This window comes from Dipodomys spectabilis, unplaced genomic scaffold (genome assembly GCF_019054845.1).
Source record: "Dipodomys spectabilis isolate Male_0828 unplaced genomic scaffold, ASM1905484v1 ptg000233l, whole genome shotgun sequence".
NCBI lineage: Eukaryota > Metazoa > Chordata > Mammalia > Rodentia > Heteromyidae > Dipodomys > Dipodomys spectabilis.
The window spans coordinates 6,126,868-6,153,143 of NW_024870910.1; the positions used below are offsets into that span (position 1 = coordinate 6,126,868).

The window sequence follows — 26,276 nt, forward strand, 5'->3', positions numbered from 1 at the left end:
AATCAGTGTCAGTTCCTCAGGTACTATTCCTAAATGGACGGTTAGACCTGCGTCCCAATCTGGTACCTTGAACAATATTTACTTCCTGTCAATATGACAGTAATGCCACCTGGAGTACGTTAGAAGCTGGGATCTTGTTTCTGCAGACCACAGCAGGGGCATGGGGCAGTGAGGATGAATCGATTAGCTATACACTTCTTCCCTGAGAGTTTCAGAAAGCACAGTAGTAAGAACTCAGGCACCTGTAGATCAGCAATCAGTAAGACCCCGCCTTTGCTTGAGAAGAGTCAGTCATAGGGAAAGTGTCCTGGTCAAGAAGCCAAACACAGAGACCACGTTACGATGTGAAACGTTGTGGCCTGGTCCTCTCATGTTCCCCTCACACAAACCACGGAAGCCAGGAGAGAAAACACCACACAGAAGAGCATTGAGAAGTCTGGACAAAGGTGAGCTGAGGACCAGGGCTCTCCTCTGATGAGAATGTAAGTGGTGATGGCAATTAGAAGGGATCATTAGGGTTGAACCGCTGCCCTCCTCTGCCCATGTCAGTTGTAGGCTACGGCCTCCTGGAAGGCCCTGCTGCGAGTGTGGGTGCTTCCATTTCCTTCTTACCGAGAGCCGGCTTTCTGCTGCCTCCACGTTCTACCAATCAGTCGCTGCGCCTTCTCTGTAGGTGAGAGTAACTCCCGGAAGTGGTGCAGTAGATACTGTAAGGCCCAGGACGCCCCAGGAGGGGAGGGGCTGTGTGTACATGGAGAGAGGTAAAACCACTCCCGAGACCATAAATAAACCCACGTGCCAACCATATGCGTAACACTTTTAATTCTGTTTCCTAAGAGACCTGCTTCGATATTTTGGTGCAGACTGGGTTTTACTTAGAAGGGAACCGCGTCTCGCCCAAGAGAACCTTAGAGAGGGACTTGGATCTGGACCTGGACAACAGTCTGGGAAAGGGCAAAATGCAGGCGGACGAGGCCCGGTGTGGCTACTGTAATGCTCGGTATTTGGGGCCTGATTTTTTAGTTGTCTTCACGTGGGATACGTTTTTTTTTAAAAAAAGAAAAGAAATTGGCTATCTGTTGGTATGAAAGCCGGGGAATAAGGAAATGGTCAGCTGCAGTTGAAAGTGGAGGAAATGGAAAGGCGTGAGCTTAGAGAGTGGAGACCCTGGTCGGTCAACCTAGAGGCAAATTTCTTGTCTTTTTCCATGACTCTAGATTCATGTGAACAGGGAAAGAAAGGAAATGGGGCTGTCCCTGAAGATGTGAGCACTGTTCTTGGCATTTCATAAATGCTGATTGCACTATCGGGAATACACACACACACACACACACACACACACACACACACACACACACACACACACACACACACACACACGTCTTATAATTTGCCAAGATAATTGCCGGTTTGGCCAAACTTGCATCTATCCTAGAAGAGAAATCAGGATATTGAAATCGAAACCATTGAGTATAGATAAAGTTGTAACTATGAAAAACACATACCGATGACCAGATATACAAGCAATGCTTTTTTTGGGCAGAAAAATCGCTTCAGGCACTGTGGGTACTTTATTTAACTTTTGGTAGTGCTGAGGCTTGAACCAAGGACCTTGTGCTAAACAGGCCCTTCGCCGTGGGAGCCACACCCCCACCTCCAGCCATTGGCTATTTACGGCTAACACTCACCATGTGACTTAAGATCTCACCTAGCCAACTCACAAGACTGCCATGTCTCCCAACGTAAAAAAAGTTTAGTTCATAGAGTGGCTAGCAAACCTTTACGATGTTCCTTCACCGCTCCAAGCCAAGGGAAATCATTCAGGTTTACTAGCTCGACGCTGAAGCCACCTCCCCAGAAGGACATTTTTCCATGACACACATCCAGCTGTCATGGAACTCGAAGGACTTTTAAATGTAGTGGCCATTAATGCTTTGAGAGAAAAACAAGGCAGGCGTGTAAAGAAATCACGAGGAAGATGTTGGAAAGACATAAGGCCATCCAGAACAGTATTGCATTTATTCCCCTTCGCCCTGGGAGTTCATTCAAGAGAGATAAACTTCATTCTGTCATTCCACAACCCCTGGTTTGTATCTGGGCTCACATCCAGCAAAACTGCTAAAAAAAAAAAAAAATTGGCACCTGTGAGTCTCTAGTAGATATGGGCACGGTGACACAAACGAAGGGAACGGGAATCAGATCTTGGGAACGTAACAGGCCGTGTCACACATAGGACAAAAAGAAGAGGAAAGAAGAGACCGTGGACGAATTCGAGTGCCCGTGTTCTTGGTGGCAGAGGCCGAGGGGACGCGGAAGGACATTGGTTCTGGGTCGTACCCTCTCAAGACATCCAGGCATTATTCTGAAAGAATTTCTAAAGCTTTTCTTTTCTTTTCGTAATCCTAGCCGCCAAGTGCCTTGGTGGCAGGGTATTAAAATGCTTCTGAATCTGAGTTCAGCAGAATCCATCTATGAAAACCCATACTCCATGTCTCCTGAACACACACACACGCACACATGCACACATGCACACACGCACACGCACACACACGCTCTCTCTCTCTCTCTCTCTCTCTCAGTTCTTTAACTCTCCACTTGAGAAGTCAGAGGCATATGCTAGGGGGAAATCAGGCATGGGGCTGGGATGCAGGGATCCAAACAGGCATCCCCAGTGTCTTCCCAGTGCTCAGTGGATGTCCACCATCCTTGGTGCAGCCATGACTGCCCATCAGAGACTCCGGCCTCGGGTCTCATCTCCTCTCAGCCCAGCGGAGAGAATCGTGAACTTGTTCCAGGCTTCCATGTCCTTTTTGATTTTTAGCGGTGTGATGTCACTGACACCTACGATGGCGTAGAATAAGCTCTCGTTCCATTCTTGCGTTTGAGTGTCTTGGAGAAGAGCTTGCGACAGAGCAGAGGTCAAGAGAGGACTACCTCTCATGGTGGTAGGTAGTGGACTCGAGGTGTGGGCGGAGCCCAAAGTTGGGAGACAGGATGCTCCCCAACCTGGCTCTCGTCCAAGAGCACCTACCACGCCCCCTCTATGATCGATATTGTATATGTAATATATGTCATATCTGCTATGTATTTCCCCTCTGGAAGCACCAACAAGATGACCGCACACCAGGCAATTTGCATCCCTTGTCTCGACTGGCCCAGGCCTGAGCTCAATCCGCTTGTGAGCTTCTTTTCGGCCCTACAATCATGTGACATCGACTCCTCACTCTCTCGGGGAGTTCCCGAGGAAAAAGAGCATCACGTTGTGACTTGATGGTGTCAGGCTGATTGTCTGGGCTTCTGTCCAGCAGGGTGGGACCCGGGTCACCTCGCTGCCCGCAGGCTGCGCTCGCTCTAGAGAACCACGCCAGAGTCACACTTGCCCGACTCTCCCAAGACTTCCTTTCCGCTTCTGCTCAGAGAACTTCTACCCTGATCAATAGGAGATTCATATTAATGGTTGGACAGGCTGACCTTTCCGGTTAAATTGTCTTCGCAGAGAAGAAAGGGAAAGGAACCAATTTATAGCCACTAATATCCAGTGCTGTCTATAGACCAAGTGCCATATCCTTGCTCTGTCTTGTGTGTGTGTGTGTGTGTGTGTGTTCTTTTATTTTTTTCCTTTGCCGTTTACAAGGAAGAAATCTGAGGGTTATAAAATTTGAGTCACATTCTGAAGGTCAAATACCGAGTGGGTGGTGAAGGCAGGATTTAAGCTTTTCCATTAGCTCTTTCTGCCTCAGAAAGAACATTTGAAAAAAAAAAAGAATCCGTAGTTTGCATCTGACTGTGGTTAAGGGGGTTAAAAGAAATCATCCTCTCCAAAGGGGGGGGGGGGTGGGCAATGAGAGAGAGAGAGAAAGAGAGAGAGAGAGAGAGGGAGGGAGAGAGAGAGAGAGAGAGCGAGCAAGTCTAACCAAAGGCCTTTCCCTTCGACAGTTCAATGTTGCTTATGTGAAAATGAGTAGCATGAAACCGTCCACACCTTTCCATGAGCAGAAGTGTTCCCGGAGCCCCGGTATTGATTTCAAACATATTTCAAATAGATGTATGGAAAGTGAGACAGGACAAGGAGGTGGAAAGGATGTGAGGGATCAGTGATCGGGAGGAGCCACGCGGGCGGGCGGGGGCGGGAGGGAGGAAAGGCCGCACTGTAAGGGGAGCCCTGGTCCCTTCTGGGCGCCGGCTGTGTTCATGGGACCCACATCGGATACACCTCCATCGCTGTTTCATCCAGGATGGCCTTGGCTCTGCTCTTTCCATTGGGCCAGTTGGCTATGGACACCGCATGGCAAGCTTCCCAACCAAGTTTTTATTTTTAATGGAACTGAATAACTCAGATATGGATTCCATTAGAGGCATGGCCTGGACAAAGAGATCAGAGCGTTGCCTGTGGAACTAGGCAGCTAATTGGCCAGGGAGGGTAATTTACGCCAGTTCCCATCAGCTCTCTCTCTGTCTGTTACATTTCATGGTTGGAAACCTGCCAAGAAGCCAGAGAAACCTTCTTGACTTAAGTCTCAGCTGGAGAGTTCAGGTTAAGAAACAGAATCAAGTAGCTCCTCCCTCCCCCTCCTCCTCCTCTTCCTCCTTCCCCTCCCTCTTCCTCATCCTCCTCTTTTCTTCCTCCTCTTCCTCTTTCCCTCCTCTTCCTCTTCCCTCCCCTCTTCCTCCTAAGACTCCCTCCCCCTCCTTTTTCTCCTCTTTTTCTTTCCTCCTGGCCTCAGCTTTGGGGAGTAGAACATCAAAGGGAATTTGTACCTTTCAAGACGTGCAGCAGGAGTGGACTTAACCCAAACCTGCCAGCCTGGGCACTGCTCCGATGGGAGGCTCTGCTATGCCGCCGCAGACGCAGGATGAGCGGTAGACATATTATTATTGGTCGTGTGTTATTGCTCAGGCTCCAGATGGAAAGGAAGCAATCCCCCCTCCCTCCGCTTCTATCTTCCCGTCCATGAACGGCCCTCCCGATGGTCTGAGCCTCGGGCGCGTCCCGCTGTGTCCGTGCCCCGGATTGAGTGCCTCCTGGCCTCTTCCAAGGGTTCGAGTCTTTCTAGCATCGTTTCTGTCCTGCCATCACACCTGCTCTGTTGGCGAACTTGTACCTAACTTGTATCTCTGTGCGGCCAAACACACAGCTGACTCTCACTTCCTCCCATTCCTAAGACCCAGGCGCTCAGATCTCTTCCCCCCCGTGAACTCCAGAAAAAGAGGGCTTGGATACCTGTCGTTGATGAGAGGAAAAACAAAAAATCAAACCCTTTGAATGACCGCTGCACGGCAACGCAGCAGCTGCTTCAGAGCGATATCGTGGTGCCGCTTGCTGAGTGTGATACAGTTAACTGCCATACCATCCGTGGAGACAGAAATCACAGCACGTGAACTCCATGAGTCCTCTCCAGAAAACCCGCATTCACCAGATCCCGGGATCCCAGGAGCTGCTGGCTTGAGTCACAGCCCTCGCCTTCCAATTCCCACCAGCTTCGCTCACGTTTTCCTCCTTGGTCTTTTTACATTTTTTTTTTTTTTAAAGTCAAGTATGGCAACATTCTAGTGTTTTTCGTCAGATGGAAAAAAAAAGTAAGAATCAGAATCGATGGGCTGATTTTTTTAATGTCTATATTTTTTATTGTAAAGATACCCTACAGAGGGGTCCCAGGTACACGAGTAAGGTAATGAGTATGTTTCCTATCGAGCATTGTTACCCCCTCCTTTTATGAAGACGTTTGCCTCCCAGCACCGAAGGGCTATAAAAGAGTTGCCCTCAGAGTCCATCATCCATGAATTCATGCATGCCAGGGTGGTACGGTTCATGGTATCGTCCGCCTGTGTGCTATAGCCATAAACCGAATAGAAACATGCGTCGATGCCAGTTACGTGCTCACAATGGCACCATCCGCAGGCTCGGTGTGTTTTATGTTCACTCTCCCGCCGCTCAATGGACTCACCTTGTTTTCCTCCTCACAGCTGGCATACAGACGCTCATTCTCAACGACGCACGTAGGGCACACCTTACCACCCCATCAACCCTTGCCTGTCATCAGCCTTCAGCCCCGGCGCCCACCAGACAGGCCACTTCTAATTAGAAAGCCGTGTGGCATTTGTCTTCGTGAATGTATTCCTCAAGCTGCAATTTGGTGGCCAACGCGCCGGCCCCACAGGCGGGCCCCGGTTCCTTTTCACACATCAAGGTTTCATCTCTGCGGGAGCAATTAATTTTCCCTGTTTAACGTGACAGAGAAAAGCCCTTATCTTTGCTTTTCATTCTGAGAGCTCGCGGCCGGCCGTCTGGGAGCACAGACATGTTGATCTTTCTCATCTCCCTGCAGGGACAGATGAGTTGGTTTCTGAACAGAATCCTTTGGTGTTCTAGGAAGGAGTTCAGAATCGGCTTAGTTACCATTGAGATAGTAAAGGTGATAATAACTTTTTTTAATACTCTCATTTTGTGTGTGTGTGTGTGTGTGCGCGTGCGTGCTGGTTCTGAGGTTTGAAATCAGGGCCTGAACAGTGTTCCTGAGCTTCTTGGCTCAGGGTTGGTGCTCTATCACTTGAACCACAGCTCTACTTCTGGCTTTTTCTGTGTGTGTGGTTAACTGGAGATAAGAGTCTCACGGACTTTCCTGTCCTAGCTGACCTTGAACCATGATCCTCAGAGAAGCTAGGGTTACAGGCGTGAGCCACGGGTACCCAGCTTAGAAAGAAAGCTACATTTTTTCGGGATACCCCAGCTTGTGCTATTTTACTGACAGCATCTCCAATAGACTAAGATGCTTCCTCTCTCTGTGATGGTATTTTTTTTGGGGGGGAGGACTTCACTCCATGTGGGATGAACCACAGAGAGAGAGAGAAACAGGGAGGGGTACATTAATTTGCACCCTTGATGTCCTGGGGTTAACCTCTTTGGGATGGAAGTTTGAAAAAAAAAAAACAAGTAAAGCAATCCATATCTTAGGGGTTGTTTTAATGACACAGGTATATGTATAATTACAGGCACAGCTGGATGAAATAATCCTTTCTTTTACTACTGGCCTACTCTTCCTAACACCACTTCTTTAGTTTTTTTCTTTAGTTGTGTGGAGGAGTAGCCATTCAGCAAAGTAGTCCGTGAACACAGTGACTCTTGGTCTATGTCGGCCCTTTCTTTCCTCATTTCTAATCTAGCCTCTGCTTTGAAAAAGAGAGGATGTTTTTAATAAAGCACTAATTGTTAGCCACCCACGGGGTTAAAAATACTACCTTGAAAGTGTGTGCCGGCGTGAAGACCAGTCTCCAAGGGCTCTGACTCCTTCCTGAACTCTCCCTTTCTCATAAGGAAACAGTCCAATTGCTATTCATTTACAGCTCAGAGAGCAGAGATGTCATCACGGGCTTAGAGGAGATTAAAATCAGAAGAGAGAGTGAGAGCAAGAGAGAGAGAGAGTGTGTGTGTGTAAAAAAGGAAAACACGCATCTTGCTTTTTCTTGTGTTTTTTTTCAATGACCCCTGTCGAAAGGAAATGGACCACCATCTCTTGTCACTCTAAATGCTAAGAACCATCTAATAGCAATAAAAGGGTGAGCTCTATCGTAACCCCCTTCCCACCCCCAACCACATGCGCAGTGCTCAGAGCATCCGCTTCGTCAAACCCTGACGCAGTCACCCCACACAAGATCTGGGTGCCACACGTGTGCCCGCTCCTTGGGACCAGCCCAGAGGCAAATCAGCAGCCCCATCCTCCACGGGCCCTCCACAGATCTGGGTGGTCTCTGGTTTTTGTCATGTGGCTCCATGTCCAAAGGCTGGAGGACCGACAAGGGATCCGAAAGGAGACCTCAGAGGGGTGGACGAGTGAGGCTCCAGGGAAGGCTCTCACCTCACTCCTGTGGAGACTGGACTTCTTCCTCGTGGCTCAGTCCTCCGCCATCCCACGTGTGTGCGGGGGCTGGTGTTTGTAGGTCCGTGTGCACACACGGGGGGGAGAGCACAAACACTCACTGCAGGAGTTAGGACCCTCCGCCCCATCTCCACATCCCAGCTCCACTGAACTCAGGGTCTGGTTTACTGGGAGGGGGGAGAAAGGGAGGGAAGAAGGGAGGGAGGGAGAGAGGGAGGGAGGGAGGCCGGAGCATTCCTCCAGGCGCACCACGCCTGGCCCCCAGCCCGACTCCTGGAAGGCTCTGGTGGAGGAGGTGGGCCTCGGGCTGAGGGGGGGCGAGGGGCTGGTGGTGTGCGTGGCAGACCCTCGCCGCCCAACCCCCTTCCTGACCAGCTTTGCCATATTCCATTTCCCAATGCCAAGCAGCCTGGGTCTCGTCCCGTTTCCTTTGTCAGTCTGTTTGTATTCTAGCCGAAAGGCATTTCTTGCATCGGCATGGAATCAAATATGAGATATAGAATAAACTTGATGGAAATGTGAAGAATATGTGTGTGTGTGTGTACATATATATGTATGTATGTATGTATGTATGTTTCCATAACGCTGCTGGCAGAGACCTGACCTCATGGAACGCTGTCAGTCTCTGTTACTGACCATCTGAGAATCCTCCTGATGGTTCTCGGTTGATTTCTCATCCCGCGTAGCCTCTGGGTTATCTGTTACTTCTGTCTGGAAGTAATTCAGGGACCTACTTCACGTCTTGCCCCTAACCCCGGCTTCAGGGCTGCAGGTTCACTCCCTTGCATCAGGGAAGAGTGAGAAAGCACCCACCGGCCCCACCCCGTGCCTCTCCCGCTCTGTCCGTCCGTCTGTCCTCCTCACCTGGCCCAGGCTTCCTCAGGAGACCGCATTGTACAACCCCTGAAACCCACAACCTTCCCCCCCTCACCACCCCTACAGGGTTTGGCCAGTCACCCTTACATGGCTCACAAGTCCGCTTGTGTTCCATGACAAAGATTTAGGAGGAAAGCGCAACGCACCCCATTTCCTCCTCCTTCCTCAGAATGGAAAAGCAGAGCGTACTTCCATGTTGGCTGAGATGATCCGTGTGGAAGGAGGGAAGGTTTACGTCGGTGTACCGTTGCTTGGCCCTGTGCTGCTGGAGTGCATGGTACAGAGGAGGCTTTGCTCCTCATGTTCGTCGGGAAGCAGAAAGAGAGAGGGGGGAAGAGGGAGGGAAGGAGGGAGGGAGGGGGGGAGGAACGGGCTAGGATCCTACACAGCTCACTGGCTGCTCAGCGACCTTTGGACGCATCGCCTACCTTTATGACCTCTTGTCTTAGGAAAGTGAGCCATCTTAATAGTGGCCAACCCATAACCCAGTGAGATGTGTAGAAGACATTAGTCCTAAAGGGTTAAGGCCTAAGAGTTAAAGTTAAGTTAGTGACTGCTGCAGGAAGTGGAACCTACCTTATGCTCCTGCATGAATGCAGGGTCAGCCTTATGGCGGCCCTTGGCGGAACTCTCTCTTTGATTTCTCTTCTCTCTCCCATCTCTTCCCTCTCTTCCCCTCCCCTCCTCTCCCCACCTCTCCCCTCCCCTCCCCTCTCCTCTCCTCCCTCTGCTTTCCTCTTTTCTCATCTCCTTTCTCTCCTCTCCTCTCTTCTCCTCTCTCTGCCATCTTTCCTCTCCCCTCTCCTCTCTCCTCCTCTCTCTCCCATCTCTCCTCTCCCCTCCTCTCCTTTCCCCTCCTCCTCTCTCTTCTCCTATCTCTCCTCTCTTCTCTCTCCCATCTCTCCTCTCTCCTCTCCTCTCCTCTCCTTTCCTCTCTTCTTCTCTCCCTCCATCTCTCCTCCCTCCAGTCTCTCCCATCTCTCTTCTCTTCTTTCCTCTCTCTCTGAGAGGATGGAGGGTCCTTTTGAGCAGTTTTTAACTTCATGAGCCTCATGGGCATCTCCTCCACGTTTTCTTTGTGCGCATCTACTGTGAAAGTATTGCTGGATTTCCCTCACACATGGACGTTTGTATGGAGAGGACATTTTTAAGCACATCTCCTAAATTGGAGTGAACACTGCTGGAGATGTGGATCCCATAATGAACTGAGTCAAGCCGTTGAGAGCGTGCGTGTACACACTTTATTTGTTAGTATGCTTCACTTCATTTTATGAGAAAATATTGGTATTGCGCTAAGTTTTTAAATAACATGTAATTACATCCTCATTAATAGATGTCAAATATCATTTAATACGTTGCTCCAATTAATTATGTCTTAAAATTAAACATCTAATTCCAAACAAGTTATATTTAAGTAATCATGTCAAATGCTAACGGAAGAGTGCGTGGAAGCATCTCGCCGATACGCATACAATGGAATGACCTGCAGGATGAAGCCGGCCTTCCCTCTCTCGGTGACTAGCTCTGGCTTCCAGCCCCCTCCTCCCCGCCTCCTTGTCCCACCAGGAGTCCCACACTCCCCAAGGGGCCACAGGCCACACTCTGCCATGGTACCGGGTCTCGGAGCCCGCTCTTCTTTGTCCTGCTTGCCCTTTCCTCTCATCTCGACCAAAGACCTCTCCTGTTCTCCTTGGGGGCATCTCTTCCCTCCTCCTCCTTGGAGCCACTGGATTCCACCGCCCATCTCCCAGAGTGCACTGCCTGCGCCGCTGCCACTGAGACCATTCTATGAATAACCCGGAGGCTGACCTCTGACCCCGACCTCCAAGCCCTCTGGGTTCTCTTGCTCTCTTAGCCAGCCTTTGCTCCCAGCAGCACGCGGTAGATGGACATGTTCCCCCTTCTGTACCTTCTCTCTTTCTTTCTCTCTTTTGATTTTTTATTTTTGTAAATTAATGGTCTATTTACCTAAATAGACCAAAGAAGATTTGTCAGCATGTGATAAGTGTTTATGGAATGGATGGATGATAATGTAAATTAGGAGCTCTGAAGTGTCTTAGTGAGGAGAGGCACACAGGAGTAATAAATCAGAGCCAGAATACTTAGATGCTAAAATACAAAGTTTCAAAAAAAAAACATGCTCGTGTTAGGAATGGCGTTGATCAAGATGGATGTGTTGTCAAGGTCATCCAACAGGTGGAATTGTAGCCTTTTATTGCAACTGCTTAATTTAAAGAAAATCAAACCAGAAAATTGCAGAATAGAGAAAAAAACATACTACAGGTATGTACATGGCTGGTACGTGGCTCAAGTAATAGGAGTGCCGGCCTAGCGTCTAAGAGTCCTGGATTCAACCCCTGGTACTGTAAAAAATACAATAAGATAAAATGTACTACAAAGTGACACCAGTGAGTTAAAGGAGATAAGGGTAACTACCAAATGCCTATCAGTAAGTTCTCAAAGACAGTAGATTTGTTACTGTTATATTGTTCCATTAGTAAATGAAAAAAAAAGCCAGCTACCTAATAGGGCATATGCTACAAAAACAAGCTAAAACACTTATTTCCCAATATTATTTTTCATTTGAATTAAGCCTTTGAAATGAACTATAAGATATCACAATTTAGTTTTCAATTAAGGGGAAAATAACTCTGTAAGTACCCACATCTGTGTGGCGATTTATCATAGTTCTCATAATGGAGAATCATGGTTTTTATTAAGTGATATTAATTTACTTCTTCCTTCTGCCAAGTTGCTGTGACATATTATTGTGCATCATGTTAAACATACAATAATATAGTGCACGGTGTCTTTTATTATGTTTATAGTACATTTTCTCAGCTTTTCCTACAGTAATATTTATTTCCTGAAACCCTGTGACAAGCCTTCTTAGACGTCTCTCTGACAAGATGCTTGCCTTTTCTTGCATGCCCGCCTGCCTTTAATCCTCGGAGACTATTTCCTGCTGCTTTCAACATTTTGGCATGCAAATAAAGCCCACGTTATCATCTAAAATTATGCCACCCCTATTTTCTACTAGGCCAGTTAAAGCTGCGCTTTCTTCACTGTTCAAATCAGAATGTTTTCCTTGAAGGTCATCAGTCCTCTTTATAGCAAAATTGATTCTTTCCGTGAATTCCCCATTAATTAAATTACCTTAAAATTGAATGTGAGATAAATTAAAATCAGATGGCTGGGGGAACTGTCTCCCAAGGTTCTGACAGATTCCTGAGCAAAGTTAAAAGATTCCTTTTAGATTCCTGAAGAAGAGGATATCTGATGGGAAGGTTAGATGTCTTGGCCGTGGGGTTTATACTCTCTTCCAGTATCACAGATTGATTATTCATCTGCTTAGCACGAAGCCAACGCCTCTCTCTATGTCAGATAATATCTCATTAGCATGTCACACCTCATTTCACCTGTCCATTGGTTTCTCCCAGTTTTATATCTGGAATTACCTCCTTCGCCGCTGTGCCTGATGATCATGCAGCCTGATTGTCAGGAAAACGGCGCAGGAAAGAGCAAATGATGTGTAGATAAAAGTGAAGACCTAGGATGTATGAAGACATCCACCCCAGCTGTGGGTTCCAACCCTGCGTCTGTGGTTGGAGATTGCCAGCGCTGAGACCAAGCGCCATTTGGTTTTGTTCCTATAGCCGAGATCAAAATTCATTGCTCTGTAAACTCCTCCGAATCCCCCAGTGTTTGAGAAAGCAAGGAGATTTGATTTTGTTCTTACAAGAAAAAGGCCTGTGTAAAGAATTCTTTTAGTCTGTAACAATAGCAACACTAAATCCTTTTATCTGAAACCTGAGAGTCTGATAGAAACATAGAGTTTGGAAGACAGTTCCCCAGATAACAAAGCTGAGTCTTTGAACAGCCATGCCAAATTCTTTTTTTTTTTCTTCTTAATTCATTTAACCTCTTAAAACATTTAACCCGTCCTGTAAATTTTCATCTTCCACCCGTGCGTGCGTGTCTGCTTTCTTCATCTTCAACTATCAACAGCCTGCTTCATAGTCCTTTTCTATGAAGGAGAGATGAAAAGTCCAGCATGAAATAAAATGGGGCACAGAGTGAAACAGAACGCAGAGATCTGCTGATGGTGAACGGCGCAGGTCTGAGGTAGACTTGTGAATGAAGACCGTAAGGGCCATGTGTGGAACTGCATGGGTGAAGGAGAGTAAATGTGGTCAGAATACTTCACGCGCACATGTGAAAGGTGTGCTGTGGGCCTGGGCGGAGCTGGCAGAATGAAAACCCTTTGTGCAACCCAACCAGTACCAAGAGGTAAAATTGTCAGTTCATTTTAAGCTTTAGCAAATGATCTTAAGGGGCAAAAAAAAGGCCCATCATAGCACTTGTCATTTTTGAAGAGTCAAAGCAGTTTCAGAAGGAATTCTCTCAAACAACCTCACCCCTTCAATGTCTGTGCGCTTGCGGTGTAGACAGCCGTCCCTGACCCCTGACCCCCGGCCCCTTCCCTAGGAGTAGGGGGCAGAGCGTGGCTGTAGTGAGTTGTTTCCTGGTCTTCCTTTTCTCTCTCCTCTTTCTTCTCTCTCCCTTCTTGTCCCCCTTTCTCCTTTTCCCTCTTCTTCTGTCTCTCTTCTTCCCTCTCCCCTCCTCCAGTAGCACCATAGCCAGTGGCCCAGCCTTCAAACACCCAGCCTCGGGGCGCATCCCAGACCCAAACCTCAGCCCTGGCTCTTTGGGTTGTTACTTTTCAATGGCTCCCTTCATTTGAACCGTACATCTTAGTTATACAGATGAGCACCTTCTTCTTCGGTGCTCTCATCCCCACACAACCGCTTCCGGCCGGTTCAGACTTCTGCCAGAGTCCAGCCTTCTCGCTCGCGTTGCTCTCACAGAGTGGACACCTGCTTAAGCATCTCGTCCGGCTTCACGTGGCCGTGTTCTCATGGGTTGGGGGGAGGTGATTCTGAACATGGGAAGACGGCCCGAGTCAAGCCCCTCGGAATCGTCAGGTCACAGAGAACTCGGAGCCAAATCCCTCTTGCTCAGGTAGGACTATTGTCCCCCTCAGGGTGACATCTTTCCAGGTACACTACCACGGCGTGGGCCAGCTTACAAATCATGTTACCAAGGACTAGATGTCTCCCAGGGAATGGCGACATTTAAGAAGCTCTTTATACAACAGAAGACTTTCAAAACTTTCCAGTAGAGTAAGGATGAGTTGAGAAAGAAAGAGATGGGGGGGGGAGGAAGGGAGGGAAGGACAGAGGGAGGAAGGAAGGAAGGAAGAAAGAAAAAGAAGGGAGGAAGGAAGAATGGAAGGAAGGAAAAGCAGGTAAGGAAGGAAGAAAGAAAAGAAAGGAGGAAGGAAGAATGGAAGGATGAGAGGGAGGGAAGGAAAGAGCAAAGGAAAGGGGGAAATAAGGAAGGAGGGAAGGAATGAAGGAAGAAAGGAAGGGAAGGAAGAAGGAAAGAAGGGAGGAAGGAAAGGAAAGGATGCTCTGGATAAAGGGATCTCCACCCACAGGCACAGATTCATGACGATGTGCATAAATCCACTCAAGCTTTAATTTGCCCTGGTAGGACAGGGGGAATGTAATGGAGAAGAGGAGGTTAGGGTTACCGCTCCACGCTGGTCCTCCCGCCTCTCCATGCCAAGATCGGGAGGGGCGCCGATCTGGGAGATTGAGTTTTGGAAATGTTGGATCACTTTTATTTGAGCCGGAGGCGATGAATCGCTTCGGTTCGTGGCACCAGCATGGGGGAGAGAACCCAGGGCAGGCGCGGCTCTCTCCGCTGCCTCGGGTCTCCGGGTCCAGCCTCTCAGTTGCACTATCAAACAACCCAGCTCCACAGCACCCGCCAGGCCCCGGGCAGCGGCCGCACAGCCCGGCTGGGCCACCCCGGGAGAGGCTGACCAGGGGGAAAGTGCTTACTCGGCAAACTGGAGCTCTTCCCACAACAGAACAAACAAAATCAGGCCCTACTAATCTCATGTCAGATACACCGGGGGGAAAAATCAATCTTGTATACATTTGAATGATATCGTTGGTACTAAAAACTCAGAGCCTTTGTTCTCCATTACTCCAGTCAGCTGGAATTCTACCTAAGGTAGAATTGGGCGATGGCGCCATGTTGGGGGTAGAGGATCATAACCACATGGGAAGAGACAGAATTTTCTAGAGATAGAGATAGAGAGATGGTGATTTCCCCCAAGCCGTGCACTTCTGTGGGGCTGCCCACTTCCTATGAGTTCTCTGACTGTAGCCGTGGCCTCTAGCTGCGGTGACACCCGCATTGCTCATTTCCTTTGCATTCCCGGCACTATCATTTGCCTGTCTGTGATGAGCCACCGTGAATCAAAGCTGTTAATCCAGACATAAAGTAATGTCAGGAAAGGACCGGTGCAGAGGAATTAAAGGGCAGGGCAGAGGGCCGTCCTCCGAGGATCATGGGCCAGGACCAGCCACTGAGGAGCATGTGTGTCAGGACGCGTCATTCCGGTAACCGGGACGCTTCACAGTGGCCCTCAGATCCAATCAAGAGTCAGCAAAGAAATGCAGAGATTAATTCTGGTGTACCACAGATGCAAAACCCATGTACACTTTTTTTAAATTTGCGGGTGATGGGTCTTGAACTCTGGGCCTGGACACTGTCCCTCAGCTCTTCAGCTCAAGGCGAGCGCTCTACCACTTGAGCCTCAGCGCCACTTCAGGTTTTCTGGGGGTTCACTAGAGATAAGAGTCTCATGGACTTTCCTGCCCAGGCTGGCTTCGAACCATGCTATGTTCCACTTTAAAAAAAAAAAAAAGCCACAATTTCTTTCCCAGTGACTGAGAAACCACTCCCAGCCTCTGCTAGGGCCTGGTGGGTCCCTGCACATTGCATAGTTGATATTCTGTAACCGAGTTTATTTCTTTGTGGTTTTGAGGCATATACGAAAGCAAAGGCCCCCCTCCCCCTAGAAAACTGGAGGGCCGGCCGACAGCACTTAGCAGAGAAAGTGAGACCACAAATTAAACAAAGATCTTAAGTGGCTGCAGCAGATGCATCCTTCTTTACAGCTGCTCTTGGTTTCCTTTCAAATAAGAAGAGAATTCTCTCGTGCAAGCTTCTCGGAGGAGATGAGGAGTTCTGCAGGCGCGTAGATGAGTGAGATGCGGCCACGTTGAGATCCGCCCTTGCTCCTGTGTGATAACTTTTCGTGACCCAGTGGACTTGCCATGCTTTCCGTAGCGCGTGGAGCCGGCTACCTTCATTTGCTCCTCTTCTGTGGAAGCTTCTCAGCCCTTACCCAAAGCTATCCCCATAAAACGTCTGTGGAATCATTCAGGATGAAAGCCATCAGAAGTGGAACTGTTGGGTGACAGAGTGCCACCCTCGAGTAGGAAAAGCAGCAAACCACGCCATGGGGAGGGGTAACTTTCAGACGCTATGATATTAGTGTATATGGCTCGATCATGATCATCACTCCCTTCTCAAGTGGCCAACTGGCTTGCTCGCTGGTGCAGTCTCCGCTCGAGTGACGTCAGAACACCAGGGCCTCGGCCAAGATTCCTAGATGGCCGAGATTCATTCCCCCACCTCTGCCCCTTGGCTACAAAGTACAGCCAGCCGTGCCCACCACACTCCATCCCTGACACCGAGGGAAATTCCAGACGAGAGCTGAAGAAACAGCAGGGTAGCTCGGCCCAACCGGCTTCATCAGCCCCCTTAGAGGAGGGATTTCATGAGCAGCGCCGGGGTTGTCTCTGCCCACAGCCCGCTTGGGTCAGACCATCTTTCACATCTGTCAGGAGACGGTGGGAGGGAAACTCGGGCAGACCAAACGAGGAGGCTCAGGAGGTTCCATGAAACACGGCTCACGTCGCCAGGCTCTCTCCACCCTCTCTTTCCTCTCCCATCTTCTGCTTCTGTTCTGACGAACGGTTCGGACCCCATTTCCCCTGATCACCCGTCACATAGCTAGGGGACAAGAAGGGGGCAGGGACATGTGTTTCCAGGCCTTTCCGTGAGAGAAACGACAATGGGTTTTTTTACCAGACCTCTAGATCACACGACCGGTCCCAAGACATGGCAGTCTGGGCTGCACGATTGGGACATCCCGGCTTTCCTCGGGCAAGGTAAACTTTGCACATGAATATTCAGTGTTTGGGTCGTAAGGGGTGGGGAGTGCTTGGTTTGCTTCTCTGCCCCATGGGGGAAAAAAAAAGAACAACACCTAAGCCTCTCAGATCTCTCTATTTACAAGCTGTAGACAGAAGCAGCCCCGATCTTAACTATCCCGTAGACTTGTTTGTGGGTTTGTATTTTGAATGAAGCGAAAAATGAGTGTGAAGGGCTGGGCGCCGAGCAGGTGTCTCCGCGATGTTTACCTGTGGTCCGTTTGCTCCCCAGTGTATTCTACCTCTCCCTGTTTATGGGAAGGGCGCTAACAACCACCACCACAGAAAGACGTCATTGAGATAATAAAGTCCGTCCTTTTCCCTCAAAAGTGTTGAATCCGCGGCAGACTCTGGGTCGGCGTTGAGGAAACTGAGGAGCACAAAGCCCCGGGGAACGGTGCTAATTGTTCTGGGTGATGACGGCTGGAGGCTCACAGTCGACGTGACTGGAGTCTTTAGGTGTTTACGAGCTGTCTAATGGACTTCCGAGACACAGGAGATGGGGCCCCGGCATTCATTCCCACACTTCTGCTCCTAAGAAATACTAGCAAATTCAGGATCGAGGAGCAATGGCACGAAGTGGACCAATGTGTCCAAATGATCCCCTGTATCCCCAAACTCAGCCGCCGCCACCCCCCGAGGGAGATCACAGTGGTTCTTTTCTAGCCCCCCCACCCCAAAGGCTGGTATGCCCTTCCAACACGCATTTCACCAACGGGCATCCCTTGGGGATCCAGCTTTTCAAATGGGAGATGGGTGACAGGCAGGAGGTTGGGTAAGTGCTAGTGTCTGGAATTTTAAAAGTGTGTTCCTCTGGCTTCTCAGTAGGGTAGCTGCCTCTCAAGCTCTGGAAAGCACCCAAGTCTCAGCATTTAAAGAGAAAACAAGCGTTAAAAAAAATCCACAAAGCTGCATGTTTTAAGCAGCATCAACATCAAGGACTGCCACAGGCTGCGTCAGATCCACCCTGTTAGCATGCAGAATTATTTTGCACTATAGAAAAGCTGTCTTCTTCTTCTTCTTCTTCTTCTTCTTTTTTCCCTTCCAACCAAGAAAACAAACAAAATGGATGGGGGAAAAAAAGCAGAACTAATTAAGATCGTCATATCTCAATAAATATGCAAATGAAAAATCAAAACAAAGAAATTTCTATTTATCACATCATAAAGTTGCAAATTGCGGGACAGGCTAAATGTAAAATGGTCTCATTGGAAGCCTGGGTTTTGCAGCTGCGTTGGTAGGCTCAAGGATGAAGATGATGGACTTGGCAGGATCGGATCACTGGCAGTTGTTTTTGACCCCAAACGCTGTAGGGAGGAATGGGGTATAAAGATTCAGCCGAGTGAGCATGTGTGATGTTTCCTTTATTATTATTATCATCCTTACATAGTTGTACAAAGGAGTTTCAACTCAGCCTGTCGACATCAACTTTTACTGATTCCAAAACGTTCTTTTAATGGATTCTCTTGAGTTTCCTGGCTCTATCATCATAGCACCAACAAATAGCAGTATTCATTTTCTCTTTACATACTTAAATATCTTGGTTTTATTTTTCCTTCACTAATGTTATTGAATGTAATGTCCAGAAGAAAATGATCATTGATGGGAGTGCTCTTGACATCAGAATCTTGGTATTGACTTTCAACGCAAGGCGCGTGATATTTACGATGATTGCATTACAAATGATGACGGCCACTGGGATTTTGATTAAATGACATGTCTGATTTAATTGCAGACATTTAACAGCTTCACAAGATTGGGTTGATATCGTGACTGATGTTTTCCACCGTCTTGGGGGGGGGGGATGTCTAAGTCCTCGATTATTATCATTTTTTCCCTCTTGAGTGCAGTCGTCTTGGGTGAGGAAGTCCTCCTTTATTTCACAGGACATAATTCTGGCCAGTTACTTCTTTCCCTCAAGCCCCCTCACGCGGGTCTTCTCAAGTTTCAGACGCGTTTATGAAACGGTCCTCTAGCTGCATGCCAGAAGGTTAAGTGCGTAATCTTAGCAACACGGGAGGCTGACATCTGGAAAATTGTGATGGGAGGCCAGCCCTTGTAGAAAAGCTTGTGAAACACCCCCTCCCCCCCTGCTCCAAAATAAGGAACCAAAGACTGGAGTAGAGGCATGGCTCAAGTGGTAGAGTAACAACCAAACGAGTGCCAGACCTTGAGTTCAAACCCCAGTACCACCAACAAAACAAACAAAAAAAGAGAGACAAAACCGCCATCACCACCAGAGCATTCTTACTATCACATTGACTCCATGATTCTAATTACCCCTAAGCTCTGATAGCTGCTCATTGAGCCTCTGTCTCCAGAGTTATTCCATCTAAGAAATGGTGAACAAAATCAGTTACAGTACATGATCCTATGAGACGTGCTTTCTCTCGCTGAACACGATGCCCTTAAGGTCTGTGTTGTTACAAATGTCTGTAGCTCTCTTGTTTTTATGGTTGATATTCTATGGTTTGCCTCTACTGTCATGTTTTTTTTTTTTTAACTGTCCACCTACTTTAGGATACTGAGATTGTTTCTAGGATTGAGTTATTACAAATAAAACCGCAATGAATAGTCAGGTGCAGATTTAAGTGGGTAGTAATATTTTGCCGTAGTCTTAATTTGCATTTTAATCTGCATTTTAATGGCTATATTGATATGTGTCTTTCTGTGGGCTTATTGTCCACCCACATGCCTTCTACAGGAAAAAAAAATGTGTCTTCCTGTCAATTGTGTATTTTGCAAATAGATGATTTGTGTCACTTTGAGAATGCTTTACAAATTCTAGATATGAGTCCTTTATCAAATATGTGCTTTGAAAATGCTTTCTCTCCTTTCCTGCATCTTTCACAAAGTCAGAATTACAGTTTTTAATCTTATGGATTCCTATATATTAGATACTTTTTGTAATTTCTATGAAATATTTGTCTGCTTCAAGATTTCATTGGCTTTATATAAACATATTATTTTTCTAAAACTTTTATGGGCTTATGTTTTACAACTCAACTCATCATCTATCTTGGCTTAATTTCATATGAAGTCTGAGGTTTAGGTAAAGGTTAATTTTCCTTTTCTGTGTTATAGATATTGAACTGTCCCTTCCCCCATACTTTTGATTTAAGGCAATCTTTTCCTGCTTTGAATTTTGTGCACATTTTTTAATCAAAAAAAAGACAGCTGACTTTATTTTTGTGTTCTTGTCTGTCTATTGGTCTGCATGGCTGTCAAATTATCTTTATTACTGTCGAGTTTGCATCTTGGAATTGAAGAGAGTGATTTTCTGGCTACTTTAGTCTCATTTTTCAATATTTTAAAGCTATTTCTAGGACTTTTCCTTCCCATAGAAATTTAAGACTCATCTTGCCAAGATCAACGAAACCCCTTTGAGATTCTGATAAGGATCAGGTTAGATTTGAAAGTCAATTTTGGGGCAATTACCAGCAGTACCAGGCTCCATCTTCTAGGCTAGCTATCTTTCAACATTTGTTTAGAGCTCAGTTGATTTCTGTGATTTTTTTTTTTTTTTTTTTAGTTTGTATCATGTAAGCCTGGTGTATATACTGCTATATTCTTAACCAAGTACTTCATTCTTTTTACTATATATGTTTAGCAACTTGAGTTCATTTTTTTTATTATTAAGTTGGTGTACAAAGGAGTTATCATTTAACAAAGCAGTCTACAACTGATTTTTAAATGTTGATCTGGTAACCTATGAACTCCCTGGCCTTAGAGTTCTAGGTCTATTTGTTTTTTTTTAATCGTGCGGCACTTGGAGGAAAGCCAGGGCCTTATTATGGTGAGGCTACCTCTTCTCACTGTGGATTCCTGGAAAGTCAACCCTGTAGCAAAGTCCTCTCTACCCGTTATCTGTATTGTATTAGCCAGCCACAGAAAGCGAAAGCCACCCCAAGTTCCTGAATTTGGAAACAATGCCATAAAAGTTGCATTTGGAGAAATTGTTTGCAGTGCTGATTTGGATGCAGCGACCCGTAACTCAGGTGTGTGCCGATTTGGATGCAGCGACCCGTAACTCAGGTGTGAACCATCAGACTTAAATAGGAGTTTTCTTTCCATGCCATTTCCTACTGTCTCTTTAGTTTCCGTAGCAGAGCAATGGAATTCACATAGTTCTAATGGCCTGTATTCTGTAATGGACCGCAAGACATCGTCCCTGCGTTCTCCCAATGGATATTCACCTGACCTCTTGGAGACACTGTTAATGCCATTCTGGAAGATTCAGTGTGTGTGTTTGTCTTTTTTTTTCCCCAAAGTCCCACAGCAGCTAGTATTTAAAGTCAGACTCTTGACTATGCCCCAGACAACCAACTCTGCCCCTAGCATGGTGGCAGGTGAGTGAGTCTCTGACGCTCTGACGCTCAGACATCAGATTATGTTGTAGCTGGGCTGGTCCTTCCCTTCCCTTTTATTCAATGACTTTCTTATTACCCACAAGTCAACCTGTGAAACATGATGTCCGTCGAACAGTGTGGTACTGGAAGCAGAGTTTCTATTTCTTCCCGCATCTTCTCTGTTCCATTCAGGCAACGTTCCGTCGGACCTCCAGTTTACGGTGCAGAGGGTTTGGGTGCCTCCAATCCATCAGCAGACAATTAAGAACTGGCCTCTGATTCATTTCCCGAGCTAACTTGTAACGGTGTTGCTGATTACCCATTTTCGTAGTTTATGGCCAGGCAGGTGGATGAACAGCCCTGCCTGATTTATGAAGTGCTTGCCTTCTATAAATCACAGGAGTAGGAGCCCAGCATGCTGCTAATCCTAATTGGTTAAGTCCTAAGTAGGGAGTGATTAGAAAGTCCTCGGGAAAGCAGGAGTCTCATGCAAATGCGAGGGGTATGCCACTCGGGGGAGCAAGTTCCCCTTGTGGGCGAGACGAAGTCGTCCGGTGGCTCTTTCCCACTGCCGGTCAGCCCCTGGTGGTCTCCCAGGTGTTATTAAATCAGAGGAAGGGAAAGGGGAGCGAAGAGGAAGCCCAGACACAGCAGAAACAGAAGGCCGCTTTCCCGTCCTCTCGATGCATGAGTTTCCATCTGGGTTAATTTTCTGTCTCCCGTAAGCCACTTTTCACGAGGAAGGAGGACGGGGCGCCATGGCTCACGGCGCTGCCGGGGAAAGGCCTGCCACCCCCTCCGTCCTGGGGGAGTCCTTAGCATTGCAGTAGCAACCCTATAGACTTGTTTACCAAAAGCGTCAAGTCCCCAGAACATCCTAAACGCGTAAGACCATCCTCGTCCTCACGGGTTGGAAATCCGACTAGCTTAGAAATGCTCTTCTAGCAAAGGGAGAGAGGGCGTCCCCGGCTTCTCCATCCTAAGCCTGAAGACGCAGACTCAAGGGAGAGCAGCCTCCTCTTTCTTGTTCCAGCTGCCATAACTGTTCTTCTCTTTGGCTAACTTCTCTTCTCCTCCTCTCTCCCGTCTCTCCTCTTCCCTTCTCCTCTGTCCCCCCCCCATGTCCTGTCTCCCTCCCCACCTCCCTCTCTCCTCCACGTCCCTTGGGAACCCGCGCCAGATGCGGCGGTGGCAGCGGAGGCGGCGGCCGCAGCTCCTCTCCCGAGCTCGACGACGAGCCGCCGTGCTTGGAAGAGATCGACTACAGCGGGGACAGCAGCTCGGACCAGGAGGCCAGCCTCCCCGAGCTGGACAGGCAGATTCAGGAGTGCGCCTCCCACCGGGAGGGGGGAGAGGGAGAAGAAGAAGAAGAGGAGACAGGGCAGACAAGAGCCACGCCATTGTCCTGAGGCTCTTGGCTTACCCCGCAGCTCCAGCCTCTGGGTGTGTGCAGCAGCAGCAGCATTTACATAGAACGCATTGGGAACGGGAGGCAAGGAGCTGTTTTCGAGCTCCCCCCCCCCCTTTCCTGTAGACTGAAGTAGAGTAGTGTGCGCCTCCCCGCCACTGTTCAGAATTCTAAGTGGTTGCACCATGTCTTCTGCGACGGTGATCTCTGCATGTTCACGTGACGTGTCCCTGATACAAATAAAAGGCCTTGCCAAGACGCTGGGAGTCCTGGCCTGTCTGCATATCATGGGTGATGGATTGGACAGCTAAGCAGTTCCACGTATCCTGCTTACGCTCTGGTGGGCGGGGGGATATTTTTACGGGTCTGGTAGAGGTTGGACCAGACGATTCTATGGAGAAAGGATGCGGTCACTGGTCTTGACAAATGTACAAACTCCTATATGCACACAGGCCTCTCCCTCCCCACCCCCCACCCCCGCCCTGCTGGAAGACTGCGAGATACCCTGGAAAATTCATTCACTCAGGAATCAGGCAGACAGGCATGGTTCACATCCTAGACCTGGCAGTTTGCTTGTTATGAAAACCTAGGCCAGTAATTAAATCTCCACAAACTCCACACTGGTTTTCTTTCCTTCTTTCTTTCTTTTTTAAACACATGCAGCGGGAAGGAACATATCTATGTCACAAAGCTCTGGCGGTTGAGGAGATGGGATAATATATAAAAAACGTGCGTCTCGGCACGTGCGGTGTGCTGAGGTTGGCTGCTTTCCCTTCGCCATACGGAGCCTTCAGTGGAAGTTCTCTCACTGTTCCAGAAAGAAAAAGGAAATAAAAAAAAGGCACATTCTCTGGGGCCCCATGATTGAGAAGTCTGGGAAGGAAGTCACCTAGGTCCATAGGAAAAGAGCCCAGAGCTGGACTAGTTGAGATCAGTGAAGAGGGAGGGAGCCCTCTCAGTAGGCGGACAGAAGGAGTGGTGAACAATGAGACCCGCACAGGGGAGCAGAGAGGGCCGACCAGCCAAGAGATGACATGGGACACGGGTTGAAAGAGTAGATGCTCGTTTGGATGTCGTGATTGACCCTGTTAGGATTCCATGTGATGATGAGCAATGGAAATCCCTAACTATCAGCAGTTTCTCAGACACGGGGGATGCCCAGGCGAAGGTGATATCTACTCACTGTCAGAGATCGACTTCTACAGGTCTCCACCTCCTACTGTACATCTAAGACACTCGCAGACATCAGCTTCTGCATCAGCGACCCGGATAGTGGCAAGACCAACACAGAGCGGAGAACGTGTGTTCTCTGCCTTTGGGAGAGCTAGGCGTCACATTTCTGAGTGGGAAATTGAGAGAGAAACGATAGAATGAGGGAGGAGGAGGAGGAGCTCGAGGAGGAGCAGAAGAAAAAGAGGAGGAGGAGGAAGAGGAAGTCATTGAGGGTGATGATCATCTAAGGCTTTAAACAGGAGACCCAGGAATGAAGGAGGGTTGCTGGTCCTTGTGTTGATAGTCTAGAAGTGCTTCGGTGATGATCCCGAGGAAATTGTCACACAGCAGTGGAGACAGAGACCTTTGGCTCACAGAATGGAGGCTCCGCTCTTACTGCCGGTGATGCCTGCTAGACTCCAACGCTGTGTTTGTCTTTGGGGCCGGCAGCGGTCGTGGAGTAAAATTGGTTCATTCCTCCTTGGAAGAGAACACACGCCATGGGAGAATTACTGAATGGATCATATTTAGCTTTTACGGCAAGAATTAAAATGACTGGGACAAAAATGGGTAATTCCACGGTCAGGGATTTCCTGGGACCTTTCACGGTCCCTAGAACTTTCAGAGGCTAAACAATGATATTCATCCTCTGACCATCATAAATAATAATAATAGACAAAGCCTAGTTCTTTGGAATAATCCAGTTGGGATGTGTGATGGGACCTGGGTGTTGAGGTACGGTGTGGGTCACGGTACGCCGTTGAGATGGGTTCTGCGCTGGCTGTGGGGTGAAGCCAGGCCCCGCCGCCCTGCCTGCCACCCAGAGCAGCCAGAGTAGGGACGTTCAAAGATGGAGCCCTTGCTCGGCTCACCCCATCGCCGACCCACGTGTCGAAGGCTTGCTGGCAGCCCAGCGGGAGCGCAAGTCCTTTGCCGTGACTTACAGGCACGATTTCGGTGAAGGATGGCGTTGGAGGCACTCCCTGGACAAACTGGACACCCTCGATCACCAGTCCTCTATTCTCCCAGTGGGGTAAGACCACGACCAGGACGGAGCGAAACGTGGGAGCAGACACATGGCTGTCTACCAGCTGCACGTCTGACCCTCGCCGCCCGAGCCCGTGAGCCGAGCTCCCGCGTGCTGATCGTGGGGACGTCGGGGAGGAAGATGATGAGCCTAGGTAGGAGATGAAGAACAGGATCTACAGGCAAGCTGGTTCGTCAGACCCAAAGCAGAGGACACAGAGCACCTCTGTTCAAAGACTTCTAAGAATAACAAAGCCTCAGAAGAGTCCAGGGAGAAATCCCTTGTATCTTAAGAATGGTCGTTTTTAATTCTCAGCAAAATATATAACTGGCATATCCAGGCTATGGATGCATCGCTCCTCACCTTACTTTTTCTTTTTGTCGGTTGTGGGGCTTGAACTCTGGGTCTGGGCGCTGTCCCTCAGCTCTTCAGCTCAAGGCTAGCGCTCTACCACTTGAGCCACAGCGCCACTTCAGGCTTTTTTCTGCTTATGTGGTGCTGAGGAATTGAACCCAGGGCCTCATGCATGTAAGATAAGCACTCTACCACTGAGCCACCTTACTTTTAAAACCGGACAAGTGGACAATCCGACTGTTTGTTTTTTCTTCTGTGACCTCAAGGTCTCTGAGCTGTGCATGAAGGTCTGTGCTGACTTGCTTCCTTGTGCACCTGCCATACTACCCGAGCCCAGAGCTCTGCATGGAGTCCACAGACCCACCACTACGGGCAGATCTGACCCTTCACCTCAGTGTAACCGAGTCATGTGATTCCAACCACTCCCTTTCCCCTTACTCTTCTCATTTGGGGTTTTACCTCCGACAACACCGGCCTTTGGATAATCAACCAGACAGAATTTGGAATGGAAAAGCAAAATAGTGTTTCCCAATTTCTGCTACCTACAGTCTGTCAGTGAATTCCTGTGTATGGATGGGTGAAGGCCAGGCTCCATTCACGACCCACCCCACCAAGTAACTTCCTGGTCTGCTCTGCTGCTAAAATGTCACCTTCATCCTCCTTCCGTCTCCCCTGGTTTGCACTGTGAGTTCCCAGAAGCACCCTGAAGAAGTCTGCTGTTGGCTGTGGATGTTCGGCGTGGCCCGTGAACTCTTCTCTCTCCTCCTACCAGTCTGTAATCGCTTGGAGAACAAAGATGACTATGCGTTTCACGAGCCCTAGCACACTCACACCCCCAGAGCTGGTGGACCATCATTAAATATGCATCGCCTGATGAGGGAGAGCTTCATTTCTATGGCACATGTCTCCAGGGGAGGACCTCCTAAGGCCAATAAATTGGGCTAGGAGAGGGGTAAGAAAACACATGCTCCTGTGCCCTAGCACACGCAGTAAAGAAGCAGCCGGGAAGAAAAAGAAAAATCTCCCTCAGTCCTTGTG

At 48.4% G+C, this 26,276-nt stretch overlaps 1 protein-coding gene across 1 annotated transcript in view; it reads left to right on the plus strand.

The window, feature by feature from the left end:
• Positions 1-22,646, plus strand: part of Agbl1 (AGBL carboxypeptidase 1) — a 353,278-nt gene extending 330,632 nt beyond the window's left edge. The window contains exon 23 of the mRNA XM_042698518.1: positions 22,418-22,646. Within this exon, the coding sequence (XP_042554452.1) occupies positions 22,418-22,646 (229 nt within the window). The remainder of the gene's footprint in view (positions 1-22,417) is intronic.
• Positions 22,647-26,276: the final 3,630 nt, after the last annotated feature.